This window comes from Abrus precatorius, unplaced genomic scaffold, assembly GCF_003935025.1.
Source record: "Abrus precatorius isolate BTA unplaced genomic scaffold, Abrus_2018 Scaffold2, whole genome shotgun sequence".
Lineage (NCBI taxonomy): Eukaryota > Viridiplantae > Streptophyta > Magnoliopsida > Fabales > Fabaceae > Abrus > Abrus precatorius.
Genome location: NW_020874362.1, coordinates 21774831 through 21793496, shown reverse-complemented (window position 1 = coordinate 21793496; position 18666 = coordinate 21774831). Strand labels below are relative to the sequence as shown.

The window sequence follows — 18666 nt, the reverse complement described above, 5'->3', positions numbered from 1 at the left end:
CTGCACTACTTCTTAGGTATAGAAGTTCAAAGAGATGCAACTGGTAAGTACTTGAAACAATCAAAGTACATAGGGGACATCCTGAGGAAATTCAAAATGGCAAATGCTTCACCTTGTCCAACACCTATGGTAACTAGCAAGCAATTTACAACTGAAGGGGAGAAATTACAAGACCTAACCATGTTCAGACAAGCTATTGGAGCACTGCAATACTTAACAAACACCAGGCTCAACATAGGATTCTCAGTAAATAAGCTCAGCCAATTCATGAGCTCTCCCACTATAAATCAGTGGCAGGACATTAAAAGAATACTAAGGTATCTTCAAGGTACCATTCACCATTGCCTACACATAAAACCATCCACTGACTTGGACTTAACAGGGTTCTCATATGCAGATTAGACCACAAGTGTCGATGATAGAAAGTCCATAGCTGGTCAATGTGTCTTTTTTGGTGAAACACTTGTCTCTTGGTCCTCAAAGAAGCAAAAGGTTCTCAAGATCTAGTACAGAGTTAGAATACAAAGCCTTGTCTGACTTAATTGCTAAAATAGCATGGGCACGTTCGCTCCTTAATGAGTTGAAACTCCCTATGCCTATAAAACCAACATTGTTGTGTGATAATTTGAGTGCCAAGGCATTAGCTTCAAATCCAGTTATGCATGCTCAATCTAAACACATTGAAATTGATGTGCACTACATCAAAGATCAAATGTTGCAGAATGAGATTGTTATAGCTTATGTCCCATCAGTTGATCAAGTTGCAGACTACCTCACTAAAGCATTAACTCATACACGATTCAACCAACTCAGAGACAAACTTAGGGTGACTCTCTCACCCATCAGTTTGAAGGGGAAATTAGAGACAAGATCCCTTGATGTGTGGATCCAATATTACCTTTGACTATGTTGATTATTATAATTAGTGTGTGATTACCAATCGATGATTATCAACATTATTTGTTACCTTATTTACTTGTAATGTCTTAATGCTAGCCTTAATCATAGGATCATGTATTGCTAGCATTTGTTGTATATGTACATTGTTATCATCAGATTAATACATCGTCCCTTACCTCCATTACATTTTTAACTCTTTTTACTCTTTTTTTTTTAATTATTTTCAAATCTTACCGATGACAATTTTTAGTATGTCTTTTTACTTTAATTTTAAAATTTCATTTACGGCGATTTTTAATAGTGAAAAAATATTATTTTTGCCACTCTAAAATTGTAAATAACAACTTTTATACATAATTATATTATATTATAATATACTTTATATTATATAAAAAATATAATTAATCTTCACATTAATGATAACATTTTTCAAAAACAATAATTATAAAATCTACATTATATTTTTAACATAAATTCAAAACTTATCTATTTTAATAACTATAATGTTTGAAATAAACTTTCATTATTTGTTATTACATTATATTTAGTATAGAATTAACTATTATTAAAATTTTTACTAAACTACTACATATTAATAATAATATTTTATATAATAAAAATTAAACTGTAATTAAAATTAACATTAAAACTATAATAAAAAAAAATAGGAGAACTTACCTCTAAATTTTAATTTTTTTATGAAATGTGTTTCTTTGAATAAATTGTTGAATCTTTAATTATTTCTTTTTTCTAAAAAATCAATCTTCTCTTAATCAAAGTATTTTTTATTTTCTTTTTTCTTTATTTTTTTTCTACCTTATTCTCTCTCTCACACCTTTTTTGTCTCCATAACTTTCTTCTTTTTCAAATTTTTTTCTCCCTTTCACATATGGTTTCTAGCTCTAATATACAAAGTAAAAATAGTCATTTGGCAATTTTAGGATTCCCAACTTTTTCTGTTCTATGCTTGAACTGCATGCAGAGATCATGGTAAAATATTGCTATTAGCAATTTTACAAAAGTCCAAAGGTCAAGGACGACTGTGTGCAGAGATTTTCTGAGTCATACACAAATTTCTATTGGCATTTTTTTAACAATTTTTGAGTACTTGAAACTCTTGAGCTAAGCATGCTTGACCAAGTTTTGTTCCTCTAAAAGTTGCCAGTAATATTTTTTGAGAACTCTGTGGTATATGAAAATCCAGTCTAAGCATGCTGCTATGGTTCTGTTTCTTTATAAGTTGTCATTGTATTTTTTGAGCCATTTCACCATAAACTCTTGAGCATACTTGACCTGTTTCTCCTCTAAAAGTTGTCATTGATATTTTTTGAGAATTCTGTAGTACCTCAAACTCCAGCTTGAACATGATGCCATGATTTTATTTTTCTATAAGTTGCCATTAGGGATGAAAACAGGTCAGGTCAGGCCAGGCCAGACTTTACTCTAAACAGGCCTGACCTGTAATATAATTATTAGGCCTAAGCCTGACCTGTTACCTGTTAAAGGCTTTATTTTAGGTCTAGCCTGACTTGTTTAAGTGGTCTGGCCTGACTTGAAGCCTATTAACAAAGCCTATTAAAAAAAATTAATATTAATAAAAATATAAATATTTTATTATTAAATTAGTTTATACATTTTTCTAATTTCTATCTATGTTCTTAATAATTATTAAATAATTATAATAATATTTATATAATTTTATAAATATTTTTTAAAATATTATTTAAGTATTAATTATAAATATTTTATATTAATAAAATTTATATTTATATTTTTTTATTTATTTTTTAAAATTATATCAATAGTAAATATTTTATTTTTATTTTAGAAACATATTTTGTTTATTTAAAGACATCATATATTCAACAAATAAAGTTATAGTAAATACATAAAATTGATAAAAAAAAAAAAAATAACATTCACACAGTTTGTTGAATCAATTAAAAGAAAATTATATGTTTTTTAAAAAAATAAATTTAAACTTACTGCAATATATATATATATGAGCATAGGAAAAATTATTAAAATTTATATTTAAATTAAAATAATTTATATTTTTAAATTTTTATCTTAATTAAAAAATATGTGATAAAACTTAATATAAAAATTTAAACTTAATATACTATATATATATAAAATGAAAACAATAATAACTATTAAATTAAAAAATAATTATAAAATATTTAATTTTATTTGTCTCATTAATTTTTTATTTTAAATTAACAAATAAATGTAAAATTAACTACACTATAATATTAATGTAATATAGAGAATATTACTGATACAATAAATTAAAACACATACTTATAAATTATATATAAATTGATAAATTGACTAATAATTTAATTAAAACATGTGCAAGTTATAAAAATATATATTATTATATAATTTATTTATAATTACATTATTTATATTATTTGCTACATGGTCTGATTATATATATATATATATATATATATATATTAATATATATTATAATAAGTTTTTTATTTTATTTTGTTATCATTTTTTTTATAAATTTTTACTTTCAAATAAAATATAATTCAGATTTAAGTAATCTCTATTTATTATAAATAAAAAGAATTACAACATAATATATTAATATAATAATTAAATAATAAAATAATAAAATTAATAATAATAAAATTAAGAGTATAAAAAATATGTTAATATAATTTTATTATTTTATTTTTAAATTTTATTTCGTTTATTTTTTATTACGTCTTATTCATGTTCAAAGACTTAACTATTTTTTAAATTGTTTAAATATAATAATTTATTATTTAAAAAGTGTAATCATGTATAAATATTTTTAATTTTTAATATAATATAATTTCTGTTTATTATAATTATAAATAAATAAAATTATAACATAATATATTAATTTAATAATAACAGAATTAAGAATATAAAAATATATTATTAAATAAATTTATTATTTAAATATATTTTGATAGCTCTATTTTTAAATTATATAATATATATATATATATATATATATATTTATAGGCTAGCCTGTCAGGCTTAACAGGCTTTATAAACAGTTCAGGCCTGACTTGTTTACTTAAACCGGCCTTAAAAAAGGTCTGATCCTGATTTGTTTATTAAAAAGATCAGGTCAGGTCAGGCTAGGCCTAAACCAGACCAGGCCACAAGCCCCTATCAGGCGGCCTGACCTATTTTCATCCTAGTTGTCATTAACATTTTTTAAAACACCATATTTACTTAAATATGCAAAAAAAAAAAAAATATTTCTGTATTTTTAATAACCAAATACCATATTAAAATAAATTTTCTATTTTTAGTATTTTTTTACTTTCTTTTTTTTCAAATCTTACCAATGACAATTTTTAGTATTTTTTTTACTTTAATTTTAAAATTTCGCTGATGGCGATTTTTAATAGTAAAAAAAATAATATTTTTGCCACTCTAAAATTGTAAATGACAACTTTTATACATAACTAATTAATTGACATGTAAAATACTTTTTTAAAATTACCATATTCAGGTAAATTTGTAAAAAAAAAAGAAGTCATATTTTAATAATTTTATAATAAAAATAATGAGCCGATATTATAGGTGGTAGTGTATGTAATTATTGATATTTGTATTTACTTTTTTATCCACACTTATAAAAATATATCTCAAATTTTAGAAAAATAACTCTGTTGTCTCGTTGTAACAGTGTCGTGTCCCCAAATTCGTGTATTTTCTACTCCAAAATCGTATGATGTGTGACACTGTACTATTGCTTTCTAGCTTGATTCCACAAAATAAGCGATCTCTTCTTTTTAGGAAGCAAAAAGTCATTGGCATGTTTGAAAGCGATTACCTCCACCGAAAAGAATAGACCGATACTCAATGATCCATTAGCCAAGAAACACGAGGCAGAAGAAAAACCCAGCAAAGGGAACCTTTTTCCATCACATAACTAGATATCAAAATCTCCCACTTTGCAAAACCTTCCCCAATGTCACTTTCCTCAACCACACCCCTCTTCCCCATCATTCCCCTCTTGCTCTTGTTGATTCAAGAGGCATCTTCAGCTTTACCCATCATCCCAGTTAATGGCACATGTCAAAGCACATGTGGCACAATCCCAGTGAAGTACCCTTTTGGCACAGGTTTTGGTTGTGGCCACCCTGCATTTTCTAGGTACATAAAATGCAACCTTGGCACTCTTCAATACACAACCACCACAGCCACTTACACCATCTCCTCTATAGACTATCCAACCAGCACTGTCATAGTCACTGACCCCTTTATGTCAAACTGTTCTGAGATGCAAAATTCTGGGAGCTTTAGTTTGGACAAGACAAGTCCCTTCACACTTGCTAAGGAAAACATCTTTGTTCTACTAGGTTGTTCCACAACATCACCTTTGTTTGACTCAACACAAGATTTCTGTGACACAGGTTCTGGTTCTCGGGTTTGTAGAGGGCTTTATTCTTGCAAAGGGGTGACAGGCATTGGTTTGCCACAGAATGCACCAATATCTACTTGTTGTGTCTATGACTACCCTACAGGACTCGGCTTAGGATACAGTTTGGATCTTCCAAAGCTGCAATGCTCCTCATATGCTTCAGTGTATGAATTTGGAGATGAAGGGGACCCAATGAAGTGGAAATTTGGGATATCATTGCTGTATAATGATTCTTACTATAGTGATAGTTGTAAGGATTGTGAAAGCAGTGAAGGGTTGTGTGGTTTTGATAGTTTGGATGAGTCCTTTGCTTGTGTTTGCAGAAATGGGGTTAACACCACCCACAGTTGTTTCGGACAAGGTTAGTTCACTGTTGGTGCTCCTTGTAATTCACTATTTTTTTTATTCTATTTTTATTTTTATTTTATTTTAAATTTGGTTTGCCTGAATTTTAGATTTTTCATGTGATTAGGATATGCTTGGAGTGGGACAAAGAGACAGAAAATTCAAACCATGTTGACTATTGGAGGTATAGAGATGGTTATTTTTTGTCTTCCTCGGCCCTGCTTTGTGACACTCCATCAAAGTCTAAAATACTTTTAGTACCTTCTTTTTCCCTTCTTGATATCAGAATTATTGGATTTTGATATAACTCTTAAGGCAAGAAACTGTATCTCTTCCAACACGATTTTTACACAAAATACTGAAGATTTAGAATTTAGGATGGCAATTTAAACATAGAATTATTAATCAACTGTACGTAAGAGTTTAACCCTGCGTGGCTAATATTACAACAATGCATAGGGGATAGTTAATTGTGTTAGGAATACCACATAACTTAGGTCTTCTAATCAATTCTCTAAAGATTGATTAAGAAATTAATGAGTAATAATTTGATATTAAAAATTAGGCTAAAATACATTATAAAACATAAGAGTAAGTATATTTTATATTTTTAATAAAATATTTTATAATTTTAAGTTTTTAGCCAGAATCTAAAGGTATTGGTTAGCATTTTCTTATAACCCCATTTTTAGCAATTTTCTTATAACTTGGTACATGCTTATGTTCGTTTATGTTGGATTGCAGGACTTTTGCTGTCTTCGATGTTGTTATTGGTTCAATGCAAATAGTCTCAGAAACTCCTTGGGAAGCAAAGGATCACATAAAGGCTACAATAGGAAAATGCTCTAACCATTTTCGACCTTCAATTTTTTTATTTGACATAGAGGCTTAGAGCCACAGATATTTATCGGTTTCATATGCAATTTATATAAAAAGAAATCAAAAGAATTTTGTTTTGGATGAACATATTAACATATATTCTTTGTTCCATTATTTCTGATTTTCTCTTACCCTCTATTAATTTTATATGTACTTCTAAATAAAGCTTTGATGCTCTGCACATTGGAGGGAGAGCACGGGATGGGGCTACAAGTAGAATAATAAGAAGAATTTTCAGAAACTATAGTTATACTGATTAATCGTTCCGTTCCATTCTAGCTATAAGAAATGCATTAAAATTTTATCAAATTTTCAATATCAAAAATTTATTTGGGATTATCTATGTGAAAGAGGTAAAATAAATTACTGATATCATGTAAAATAAAAAAAATCTATAACATATATGCTTAGATAATCTTAAAAAATCCTAAAATTTGTAACTTTAAGATTTTGTTTGGAAGTTAATTTTTTGAACAAGAGAAAGGAAAAAGAATGTTTATATGATATTTATTTATGTTTGAGAGTTTTAAATTAAAGAGAAAGGGTTTATAAATTTTCCAAAACTCTTATAATGTCATATTTTTAAATCTTAAATTTTAAGGATTTTCTATTAAGTCTTCTTCTTTATTTTTTTTCTTTTTTTTTTCTCTTATTTTTTAAATTCTCTTTTTTTCTTTCTTCAAATTCTCATGCAAAGCTTGAAAGTTTTGTGCATCTTGTAACTCACTCTACACATGATTATTTCAATTTTACAATTTCTGTTGGATTACAATGAAAATTTTATACTTTTAGAAAATTATGCTCTTAACGTAGCTTTATGCATTGATAATTGTGTAGAGATTAAGCAAATAAGCTATAACAACGGATTTAGAAACACGTAACTCTAACCATGTAGTTAGAAACACTTAGAAAATTTTGTAAATGTAGATGAATTCATAAACTATAATTAGTAGTGTTAAAATAAATATTAATCCATAATTAGTGAAATGTAAAAGTTTGATATGCACTGACAATTCTCTTTTTATTAAATACTAATTGAGTCAAACTCTTGTTATACAAATAGCATGAATATTATTACACTGATGTAAGTTGCATTTATTTTTATATTATTTAAATTTTATATTAAATAATTTAAGTATAAAATTAATTGCTAAATTAAAAATTCTAATAATATAAATATATCTACAAAATTTTTATATCAATCTAATACTATTTAATACTTCATTTTTTAACAAAATTTAATATTATATACATTTTAAAAATATATAAAAATAAAGATCATTGACAATATAAAAATAATATAACTTAAATTAGTGTAATTGCACACATACATTAAATATTATAATTGAGTTACAATCAAAATTTGAATTTATCTCGTTTAAATATACAAGTCAAATTTAAACATAATTTTTTCATAAATCAAAATTACACTTTAAAAACTATATTTAATTCTACTTATTTATATTTTAATCACAGTTCTTTTGGTTTTGAGATTCCCGTTCAACAAAAGTGACACAGCTCGATGATCCTACACTAATAATAACTCGAGCACGTAGCAATAACAATTCTTTTATTATTATTAATTTTTTAACTTTACAGGAATCAAATTTTTTAAAAATTAAAATTAATTTATATTTTTCTATTTTTTAGAAATTAATTTTTTTAAAATTTAGAAAAAGTAATCTTTTACTATTAAAAAATTATTATTATTATTATTTTCTTCTCTTACAAAATCTTATCTATAATATCATTCAAATATGATTAAAGTAAAAAGAACTACGGGAAAATAATTATGACAGGAAAAAGTTGTATAAGATTGTTATAAAATGACCGTCTTTAAATATATATATACATTTTTTTTTCTGTTTCTTTAATTTTAAGTGCGAGAGAAAGCAGGAGAGAGCGGAAAATCTTAAAAAAATGTAAATCTTAGAGATTCCATTTTCAATCTAGATGCCAAACATTTAAGTTTACAAATGCTCTACCGTCGGCTCTTCAATAAACGTTGGATTTTTTTAAATTTAATATTTAGGACGAAAAATAAATAGTTAATAATAATAAAATTTTATTAAAATAATAATTATGTATTTTTTTTATAAAATTTTTTATTTATAAATATTTAAACTCAATCCTAAAAATTAAAGATAATAAAAAATTTATAAATGTTATTATGATCTAATAATATAATAATCAATAAAAGTTTGGTCTTAGAAATACTACGATAAGGGTGATATTAAGAAATATAAATGCATAAAAAATTATCAATGACCTATTTAATTTAACAATTTTTTTTTGTTTTTAAATATTATAAAAATATAAAAGTAATAAAATATTATTTTCCTATTTCTTGTATTAATTTAAAATTTTTTTTGTTATTATGATAAAACATAAAATAGAAGCATTTTTTTTTATTATTGTAAAACACGAACTTGCAGCAGAAAAATGCGGATCTTATATAATGGAAGTATGGAACAAGTCAACAGTACCAACAATAATGTATTATTTATTTATCTCTGCGCGAAAGAAGAAATAATAAATATATTTTTCTCTTAAAATATATTAATTACAATTGTGATTTTTATAAATTCTTTTAGTTCATACAATCTAAAAAATTATTAATTTTAATTTTTAATTAACTGTTAAGTAATGATACAGTTAATTTAAATAACATAATATGTTTATATTTACGTTATATATTAATTTTTATTCATAAAATTACATGAAAGGCTAAATCTAATAAATTTTTAAGATGTAAAATATAAATTAAAAAATAATTTAATTAAAATAAAATTTTAACATTTTTTAAGAGAAAAAATTTCAGCCCACAATCTATCTATAACTACTATATATTTATGGTACACAAAACAATTATTATTATTAAGTCAACGAGGAAAATAAAGTCAATATATTCGGTTTCCCTTTCAGGATTTCACATAGAAATCGGGGTCACGGAGAAGAATCCTCTCAGATATTCGACGGTCAAAATTCAAAATTCCTAACTTAATATAGAACCCAAGTAGCCATATGCTATTGATGTTATAAACTTTTCCTGCTTTATCTTGCAAGTTGTAGACAGTAATTTTTTAATAAAAACTATAAAATTTAATGTTTTATATTTAATTTATATCTAAAAACTACTGAGCTGTCATCTCATGTTCTGTTCTTCTCCGAAGGTGACTTCAACATCTTCTAGTTCCATTTTGCATTATTCAACTTGCATGCATAGTTGATCTTCAATTTTCTTCATTTCGGGAGGTGGGTATTGGTTTTTCTGGCACCAAAGTGGTTTTTTAACTAGACATTTGTATTTAAGTGGGCAAAGATTGATCCTTTATGTTTTCCATGCTTTATTATGTTGTTGGAATCTCAGTTTATTGAGAGGGTAATTGTTGATTATTCTCATTGCAGAAAGTCACTGTTTTTCATTTTCTAATTATTATTATTATTATTATTATTATTCAATTTTGGGTGCATTTCAGATGATGATGGGTGGGATGAAGCAGCCAAGAATGCTCTTTTGCTCTTTGCTTGTTCTTGCAATCTTTCAGCTAGCAGTGTCAGATGAGCACCAACCACTCTCAAAAATTGTCATTCATAAAACAACACTTGCTCTTGATGAACGTGCGTATATCAAAGCCACTCCTAATATCCTTGGCTTAAGGGTATGTTTTGATTACGTGACTTGCTCAGACTTGCCACCTCTTTGACAATTTGAGATTTCTTTCTTGTTTTTTAAGTTCTTTCTGCTTCATTATCTGCCTTTAGCTTCTTGCCTATGATGAAAACAAAATTTGATAGCTGAAATTGATGGATTCCACCTGCTACTGGTTTTAGGGACAAAATTCAGAATGGGTTACACTGCAATATAGTAATCCAAAACCCACAATAGATGACTGGATTGGAGTGTTTTCTCCTGCAAACTTTAGGTACGCTTCACATCATGATCTTATTCTTATATAATCACAAGTTACAAATGTCTATGTCATGTTGCATTAATTGGGAATAAAATGTTTCACAATTTCCAGTGCTTCTACCTGCCCTGCAGAAAACATACAAACAAATCCCCCATTGTTGTGTTCTGCACCAATCAAGGTTTGTGAGGCAAAACTTGGTTAAAGAAGTCTTGAAATTTAAAATGTTATAATGCTAAACTCAATTCTTTTTTCTTTCTAATTTCAGTATCAATATGCCAATTTCTCCAGTCATGGTTACAAGAACACAGGCAAAGGTTCCTTGAAGCTTCAGCTGATTAATCAGAGATCTGACTTTTCATTTGCTCTGTTCACGGGTGGCTTAACAAATGTATTCTCATAAACTCTACCCTGTAATTGTATTGTTTATCCAATTAATTGATATATTATGATTGCAATGATTTTACATAGCTTGTGGGAACTTCATCATGAAAGGTTGCAGTGATAAACGATAGTTGTTAACGAAGACAATCAAAAGTCAACATTTGGAACTTTATTCATCATTTAGTTCCTTGTGAAACATGGTTTCTTTGAAAGGCATTCAAGGCCAACCTCTCAATGCTCCCATGACAGTCGTATTGTTCATCTTCTATTTCTCCTAGTACCTCATAGACAACACCATCTTTCAATACATCTGAGAAGATTCCACATCTCTGCTCTTTCACTATGAAATTGCCACAACTCTCTCCCTCCCTCTTTATTTCCCAACAAACAGATTTGTTTGAGCATGCATACACTTTGTTGACTTCTGTTGCGTTTTCTATTTAGAAAAAAAGTATTTGTTCCCATGTACTCCGCTGCAATTGTAGTAGGTTAATTGATTGTTTTGTACTGTTTACATATATAACCTTATTTATAATGAAAGAGAATAAAGAGACAGCTGTTAGTCAGTTAGAGACTTAGAGTATTAGTTAGGTAGGTAGTTAGAAGAGATTGGTTATAAATTGGAAAAATCAGATTGAGGGACTGCATTCTGTGAATTTGATAGATTGTGCAAGTGAAAGGAGAGATCCTTGTGAAGGAGAAACCCTTGGGGAGAACTCTATTCTACATTTTCTGTTTTGTTCTTCATTGCAGTTCTATTCTTTTGGTTCCTTCTCTTTATTTTCCATCTATCTGTGTGTAATGTTTGCATCCAGAAATGTGGATTTTGAGCTGAACTTTATCTTCATATTTTCCTTTTTTATTTTTGACAGCCAAAACTCGTTGCTGTGTCAAATAAAGTGTCATTCATCAATCCAAATGCACCAGTATATCCACGATTAGCACAAGGGAAAACATGGGATGAAGTAAGATTAAGCTCACTTTATATTGTAATCTCAAGCTTTATCCACTTTTGGATATCATTCTTATGGAGTATTATAACAGAAGACATTTCATATGATTGCAATTTGAAATCTTTCTTTTGAATGATATCTGTTGGTAAATGCATGTCTGTCAATGTGGATTAAGAATAAATCGGATTATCAAAAGATTATTTACTTCATTCTTTTAACAGATGACTGTAACATGGACAAGTGGATATGGAATCAGTGAAGCTGAGCCTTTTGTTGAATGGGGCCCTAAAGGAGGGAACTTTGTGAAATCTCCTGCCGGGACACTAACTTTTGATCACAACACCGTGTGTGGTATGCATCTCTTCTGTTACCTTTTAATGTTGATTTTATCTGTATTTCAGAGTAAAGAAAAGTTATTTTTGAGATGGAAAACTCTGTTAATCTCGATAATATTGGCATATGTAGTGTGGGTGGGTAATTGCAAATATCACTTACAAAGAGGAAAGAGAGGAATTGAAAATATTTTTTTTTCTTGTTCATCAATATATATATATATATAGGTGCACCTGCAAGGACTGTTGGATGGCGTGACCCAGGATACATACACACTAGTTTTCTGAAGGAGCTGTGGCCCAACCGAGAGTAATGTTTTTATCTTATATGAGCATCATGAAATTGCTTGCTTGTGAACTGATGCTGTTGATTTTCCATTCTAGCTTTGAATTAAAAGAAACCAAGCTAATCAAATATTTCCTTTTACAGCAAAAAGATAGACTAATATAAACTTATATGGGAAAAAGTATAGAAAGCAACTTGATTACTTGATAAATAATATTATTCAACCAGATGTAATAATATTTCTTTAAACTGATGTTATACACTATACTGTATACTCCAATAAAAGTCTTTCTCCTCTCGGTAGACTCAACTAGATGGATAAATCATTTCCACTGTGCATGTCAAGAAAGGCCAGTTAGATAAAAAACGTTTTCAGTGGTTTGTCTCAAAGTCTTTTTGGTTTTTGTCTACCTCTGTTTATTAGGCTGTGCTCCATATAAATAACTTTTCTGGACTTCCATTGGTCTTCTTCACAAATGACCAAACCATCTTTAGCAAGATTTTATCATCTATTCCTCAATAGGAGCTACTCCAATTTTTTAATTAATACGTTCATTTCTGATCTCATCTTCTATTGTGTGTCCATTGATTCATCTTAACATTTGGTTTATGCACATGTTGGCACTATACTATCCAGCATTGAGTAATCAATACCATAAAACATTGCTGGTCTTACATTTAGTAAAATTTCCTTTCGAGTTTGAGGGCACCTTCCAGTTGTAAAGATATTCGACAATCGACATGATTGTTGGGATTTTGACGAGTTTATTAAGCTTTCGTTTTAAATAATGAGTGAGAGTTGTTGTATTTACAGTGATTAGTAGATATATTTGTAATTCCTGTTATCCTTATTTAAACTTTTGACAAAAAGAAGTATTAACATATGCACAAATTGTTCATGGATGAGAAATACAATAATTTAAGAAGCAAATTTAACTAAGGTATGAAAATATTAGGGTTTGAGTTGGGATTGAATTTCATGATTCATCTTTCATATTTTTATGAATAAATATTTAGAAATTAACCTATAAACATAGATGCACTCTTTTAATATTCTCTTATATCGATTCTTTAAATACAAGGTTCTTAAGAGTATTTAGTGAATAATGATTCCTCAAATTTCAATAAATCCTCCAGCATTAAAAATAAGAGTTAATAAGCAATCGATATATTGAAACTTATTCCTAATATCAAAATACACCGAGTGAATTTCATTCAATCTGGTTCTAAGGTTTGCTTTTCAGCTAAACTTTGGATCCTAAATCAAAACATTATAACATAAAATAGAATAAAACATTAAGAATAAAATGAAACTACCAATATTTATAGAAATAAATAACTATATATAAATCATCAAAATATTTCAAAATAGAAAATGACGTCCAATTCCAAAAAAGGTTTAGCTGCTCATGGTGTCTATAACAACAAGAGAACATAAGAAAAAAAGGATAAAGAAAGGTTCTTCAATCGTCTTCAAGATGTGCCCTAGCCTTCCTCTTGCTGTGTTCCTTTCCCATTCTCTTGATCTCTCTTACTTTTTGATCCTTCTTTCTTTAAAAGTGGAGTAAATAAATTATCGCTTAAGCTGAAAGTCTTGTTCAAGCTAAAAAGATATTATCGCTCTAGGATAACCTCTCACTTGAGCAAAAACTAGGCAGAGACTCAAGTCTGCTTCACGCTTTCTCGTTCAAGTGAGAGATTCTCACTTGAAAAAAACTTGCTTGAGCGAGAAAGCGTGAGAATGAGTTTTCTTTTCACCTTTGCCTTCTATCTTCATTAAACTCCTGTAAATAAAGAAATGTAACAAAAGGAGATTAAGATAAATCTTCATCTCAATCTTTAAGCCAAATAAAGTACTTAAATCAAATTCTTCTAATTTAAAAGGAAATTGAAATCTAAATTCAATTCATTGAAGTAAATAAGTGCTCAAATTCATACAACAATTAACTAAGACTTGACATTTATCAATGATCCCAAATAAAATCCATTTAAATTTTTCCAAATTTATGTGGAACAATGCAAGATATATAATTGGTAATGTTGTATATATCTTTTCATTTCTCTCTTTGGAATTTCTTCTAATTGGTAGAATGGACTACAGAGTACTATTGATTGCTAACCTTGCAGCGTATCAGAACAAAGAAGTGGTCAGTAAATAGAAATGCATTCTGATGGACGGATACTTTGTTGAGTGAAAACAAGAATATTGTATCTTTGAAATTGATTTTCACTAATTTTATCTAGAAAATAATGCAATATGTATAAATTTACTAAAAGGTATTTTTTTACTATAATTACTAATGAGGCTAACTCTGGCATATCAGAACCTAGAAGTGGTAAACAGAGATACATGCTGATGGATGGCCAACTTTGTTGGGTGAAAACAAGAAAATTTCATCTGAAATCTTGATTTTTGGAATTTTAGTTAATTGGTTGAAATAGAAGCATGAAGGCTTAGCAGAGGGAAATTTTCATAATGATCACCATTATCAATCAATCATGAGATTCAATTCATATGCAATTTTATTGCAAAGGATTGGCATCAATTATACGTAATTTTTCTTACATGACTGTGTTATTATAAGAAACCAGGATTTGTATTCCTTTGTACTTCAAATATTGATAATGTGGCATGAAGGAACATATTGAGATTTTATTAGCTGTCCACTGTGCATGACCCTCGACTTGCAATTTATTTTTTCCTATTTGCAGGTACATATACAAACTAGGACATAGATTATTTAATGGTACAATAATTTGGAGTCAAGAATATTGGTTTAAAGCATCTCCTTATCCTGGTCAAAATTCCTTACAACGTGTAGTCATATTTGGTGATATGGGAAAGGTATTTTTTTTTTCTTTTTATTCTAATTGGTCTTCCAATTTATCCATGTTCAGAACTCTGAAGCTATAATATTTATTAATGTATAATATATATATGCACAAAATTGATTGGGTTTATTGAATCTCTTAATTTCTTCTTTCTTTGCTATTTCATCTGTGGGTAATTTCCATTACTCTCTTGTTTAGCACATTCTGTTATTTGAATGAAAGTAATGTATTGTACATTGTCAATATATTATCTCCAAAAAAGATGTCAGCATTCTTGCTTGTGATTTAAATTACTGATAACTTAGCTCTTCATTTTATTATCCCACAAGCAGGCAGAAGCTGATGGCTCCAATGAATACAACAATTTCCAGCCTGGCTCGCTCAACACTACTAAGCAAATTATTCAAGACTTAAAAGACATAGATATAGTCTTCCACATTGGTGATATTTGCTATGCTAATGGATACCTTTCACAATGGGACCAGTTTACTGCACAAATTGAGCCAATTGCATCAACTTTGCCTTATATGATAGCAAGGTTTGCTTGTTATGCATGCATTTCAGTTTTGAATGTTTACAGTTACTCTTTAGTCTCTCATTTTTTGCTTTACATTATGTGCTTTTAGTGGCAATCACGAACGTGACTGGCCAGGGACTGGATCATTTTATGGGAACATGGATTCAGGTGGTGAATGTGGTGTACTGGCTCAGAACATGTTTTATGTTCCTGCAGAGAACCGGGAAAAATTCTGGTACAATATGTTTACAAGTTCAACCTTTTGTAACATTCATAGTCATGCGAATGTAGACACAAAGCATCTTTAACAATTATTCCAAAAACATCAAATTTTCGTAGACATGTAGTAAATTATGCTAGCTTCTTGAGTATACTTATCAAATATTATTGATATTGTTTCCTCTGAAGATGGCTTTGAAAATTACACTACCAGGTACTCAGTTGACTATGGCATGTTCAGATTCTGCATAGCTCACACAGAATTTGATTGGAGAGAAGGATCAGAACAGTATAAATTCATTGAAAATTGCCTAGCATCAGTTGACAGACAGAAACAGCCATGGTTGATATTTCTTGCACATAGGGTACTTGGTTATTCTTCTGCAGGGTTCTATGTGGCAGAAGGATCCTTTGAAGAACCAATGGGAAGGGAGGACCTTCAAAGTCTCTGGCAAAAGTATAAGGTCGACATAGCCATGTATGGACATGTCCATAACTATGAAAGGACATGCCCAGTGTATCAGGTATTCCCCTAACTTCAGAGATAGATGCTTTTTGATTTGTTTCTTTACTTCTCTTCAGTTGGCTCTACATGGCTACATGCTATGCCTTGAAAATAGCCTTTCTCCATTTGGAGTGTACAATTCATCTTGTCCTTTTCTTGTTGGTAATTTTACTAGCTGTGCTGAACAAGTATCCATGCGGAACACTGCAGTCTGCACATACACTTAAAATACTTCTAGATGCATTTTTTTTTCACTTGAACTCTTATACCTATATAAGAGAGATGAAAGGATATAACAAGAAATCATTGTACTTTTAGTAAAAACGTGAACATCAAATCTATTAATTAATTTTTCTGTTAAAATTGCAACAAGTAAACGGATAAAAAAAGAAACGGAGGGGATACATTGTATTATAGTTGTATCATGTCCTATGATTTATAATTTATCATATTTCCATGTTTGTGCTGTATTGTATCTGTGCTTCCTACTAGTCACTTTGCTCATCAAGAATGTATATTGGATCAAAGTAATTAAATTATCAAGATACTCTTTACTTGTTAGATGATAATTTAACATGCAAATTAACTGGCAATTTTCCTCCTCATTCAGAATATCTGCACCAATAAAGAGAAGCACAATTACAAGGGCTCTTTGAATGGTACTATACATGTAGTGGTTGGGGGAGGAGGAGCATCCTTAGCAGAATTTGCCCCAATAAACACCACATGGAGTATATTTAAAGACCATGACTTTGGATTTGTCAAGCTTACAGCATTTGACCACTCAAACCTGTTGTTTGAGTACAAGAAAAGCAGTGATGGACAAGTTTATGACTCTTTCAGAATATCCAGGGAGTACAGGGACATCTTGGCTTGCACTGTTGATAGTTGTTCACCTACAACACTAGCATCTTGATCTAAAACCAAAACGTATTTGTTGATATTGTATTTTTTTTTTTTCAGCCGGTTGAATAAAATGTTCCTATATGATCCCATAATTACGTGAACTATACCTCAACTTCATTAGAAAGTTCTAATGAATTGAAAATTATATATAGACTCCTTCAATGTTGATCTATCCTACCATTATTACATTAGAACGTTGCATTCTTGGGCTATGCAAAATATCTGGCAATGTTTTATGACAAACACTAGAATGGAGTATTGTAATGGGGAGAGGGAATGGGATTTTGTGCAGCAGCAAGTGACGTAGAAAATGAGTAAGATATTTATTTATTTATTTGGATGAATGGAAAGAGTGTAAAACAAAATACATGAAAATTTATTTTTTATTAAAACAATAAAAAATTTATTTAGTGAGAAACTAAAAATTATAGTGTATTTTTTCTTAATTATGTAATTTTTATACTATTTTAATTTTTTTAAATATAAAAAATTAGAAAAATCACAACTTTTTCCCACAAAATTTCACTATTTTGTGTGAGAAAAGTTTGTGGTGAGTCCAGACAATATTATTTTTCATTCATATAAGACAAAGCATTCAAACATAAAAGATTTTCTTTTTTTATTCCTGCATAATATTTTCTGCAAAAACAAACAAAGACTTCCACAGTCAAGTCGTGGTTATGTTAATTAGTATAAGTTACAATTTTTGTCTTTCAATTTTAAAATTGAGTTTGAATTTGATTTTATTTTTTAACTTTTTCTATTTAATTTAGTCATCTAAGTTTAATTTATAGTTTTTTAATCCTTTAAGTTTTTTTCTTGGTTAAATTTAGCCTTTTTAAATTTTTGGTGTTAAAGTTTGTTTTAATCTTTGTTTTTACTTTTAACTTAATCATAATTCTTCAAATAACAGTGTTTTGGATTAGATTTTTTTTAATATTATTTTACACCTCATTATTTTAGTGTCAAACCACCATTTAAAACATCCAAACTATTACCAGAAATTTTAATTTCTCACAAATTATTCATAATAATAATAATAATAATAATAATAATAATAATAATAAAGTCATTTTTTTTAAGTGAAGTTAATTACGTGAATCAACTACGCTGTTGAGATCTTATTTAATAATTTCTTTTTAAGTTTTTTCTTAAAAAAAAATAACTTCTTCGATGCATCAATTCATGAAACGCAGGAGTGAGGTTTGAGATGTTGACACAAGGTCTACCAAATTGTTTTGTTTAGAAGGTTCAGATATTGAACTGCTTTTGGG

At 28.5% G+C, this 18666-nt stretch overlaps 2 protein-coding genes across 4 annotated transcripts; both read left to right on the top strand.

Moving 5' to 3' along the window:
* Positions 1-4870: 4870 nt before the first annotated feature.
* LOC113859615 lies at positions 4871-6560 on the top strand. The gene is made up of 4 exons (XM_027492340.1): positions 4871-5684; positions 5796-5852; positions 5984-5993; positions 6413-6560. The coding sequence occupies exons 1-4, from the start codon at positions 4871-4873 to the stop codon at positions 6558-6560; spliced, it is 1029 nt and encodes a 342-aa protein (XP_027348141.1).
* A 3110-nt stretch (positions 6561-9670) lies between these two features.
* On the top strand, positions 9671-17561 carry LOC113858258 (probable inactive purple acid phosphatase 1). Of its 3 annotated transcripts, none has more exons than XM_027490798.1 (13): positions 9671-9720; positions 10027-10209; positions 10382-10473; positions 10573-10639; positions 10727-10849; positions 11715-11807; positions 12017-12146; positions 12356-12437; positions 15126-15258; positions 15578-15783; positions 15872-15997; positions 16196-16505; positions 17097-17498. In XM_027490798.1, exons 1-13 carry the CDS (start codon positions 9700-9702, stop codon positions 17400-17402), a joined length of 1872 nt encoding a protein of 623 aa, XP_027346599.1. In that variant the 5' UTR covers positions 9671-9699; the 3' UTR covers positions 17403-17498. The 3 variants fall into 3 exon arrangements, with proteins under 3 accessions (XP_027346599.1, XP_027346600.1, XP_027346601.1); XM_027490799.1 differs by having other exon boundaries at positions 9682-9802; XM_027490800.1 differs by lacking the exon at positions 9671-9720 and adding an exon at positions 9766-9802 and having other exon boundaries at positions 10593-10639; positions 17097-17561.
* Positions 17562-18666: the final 1105 nt, after the last annotated feature.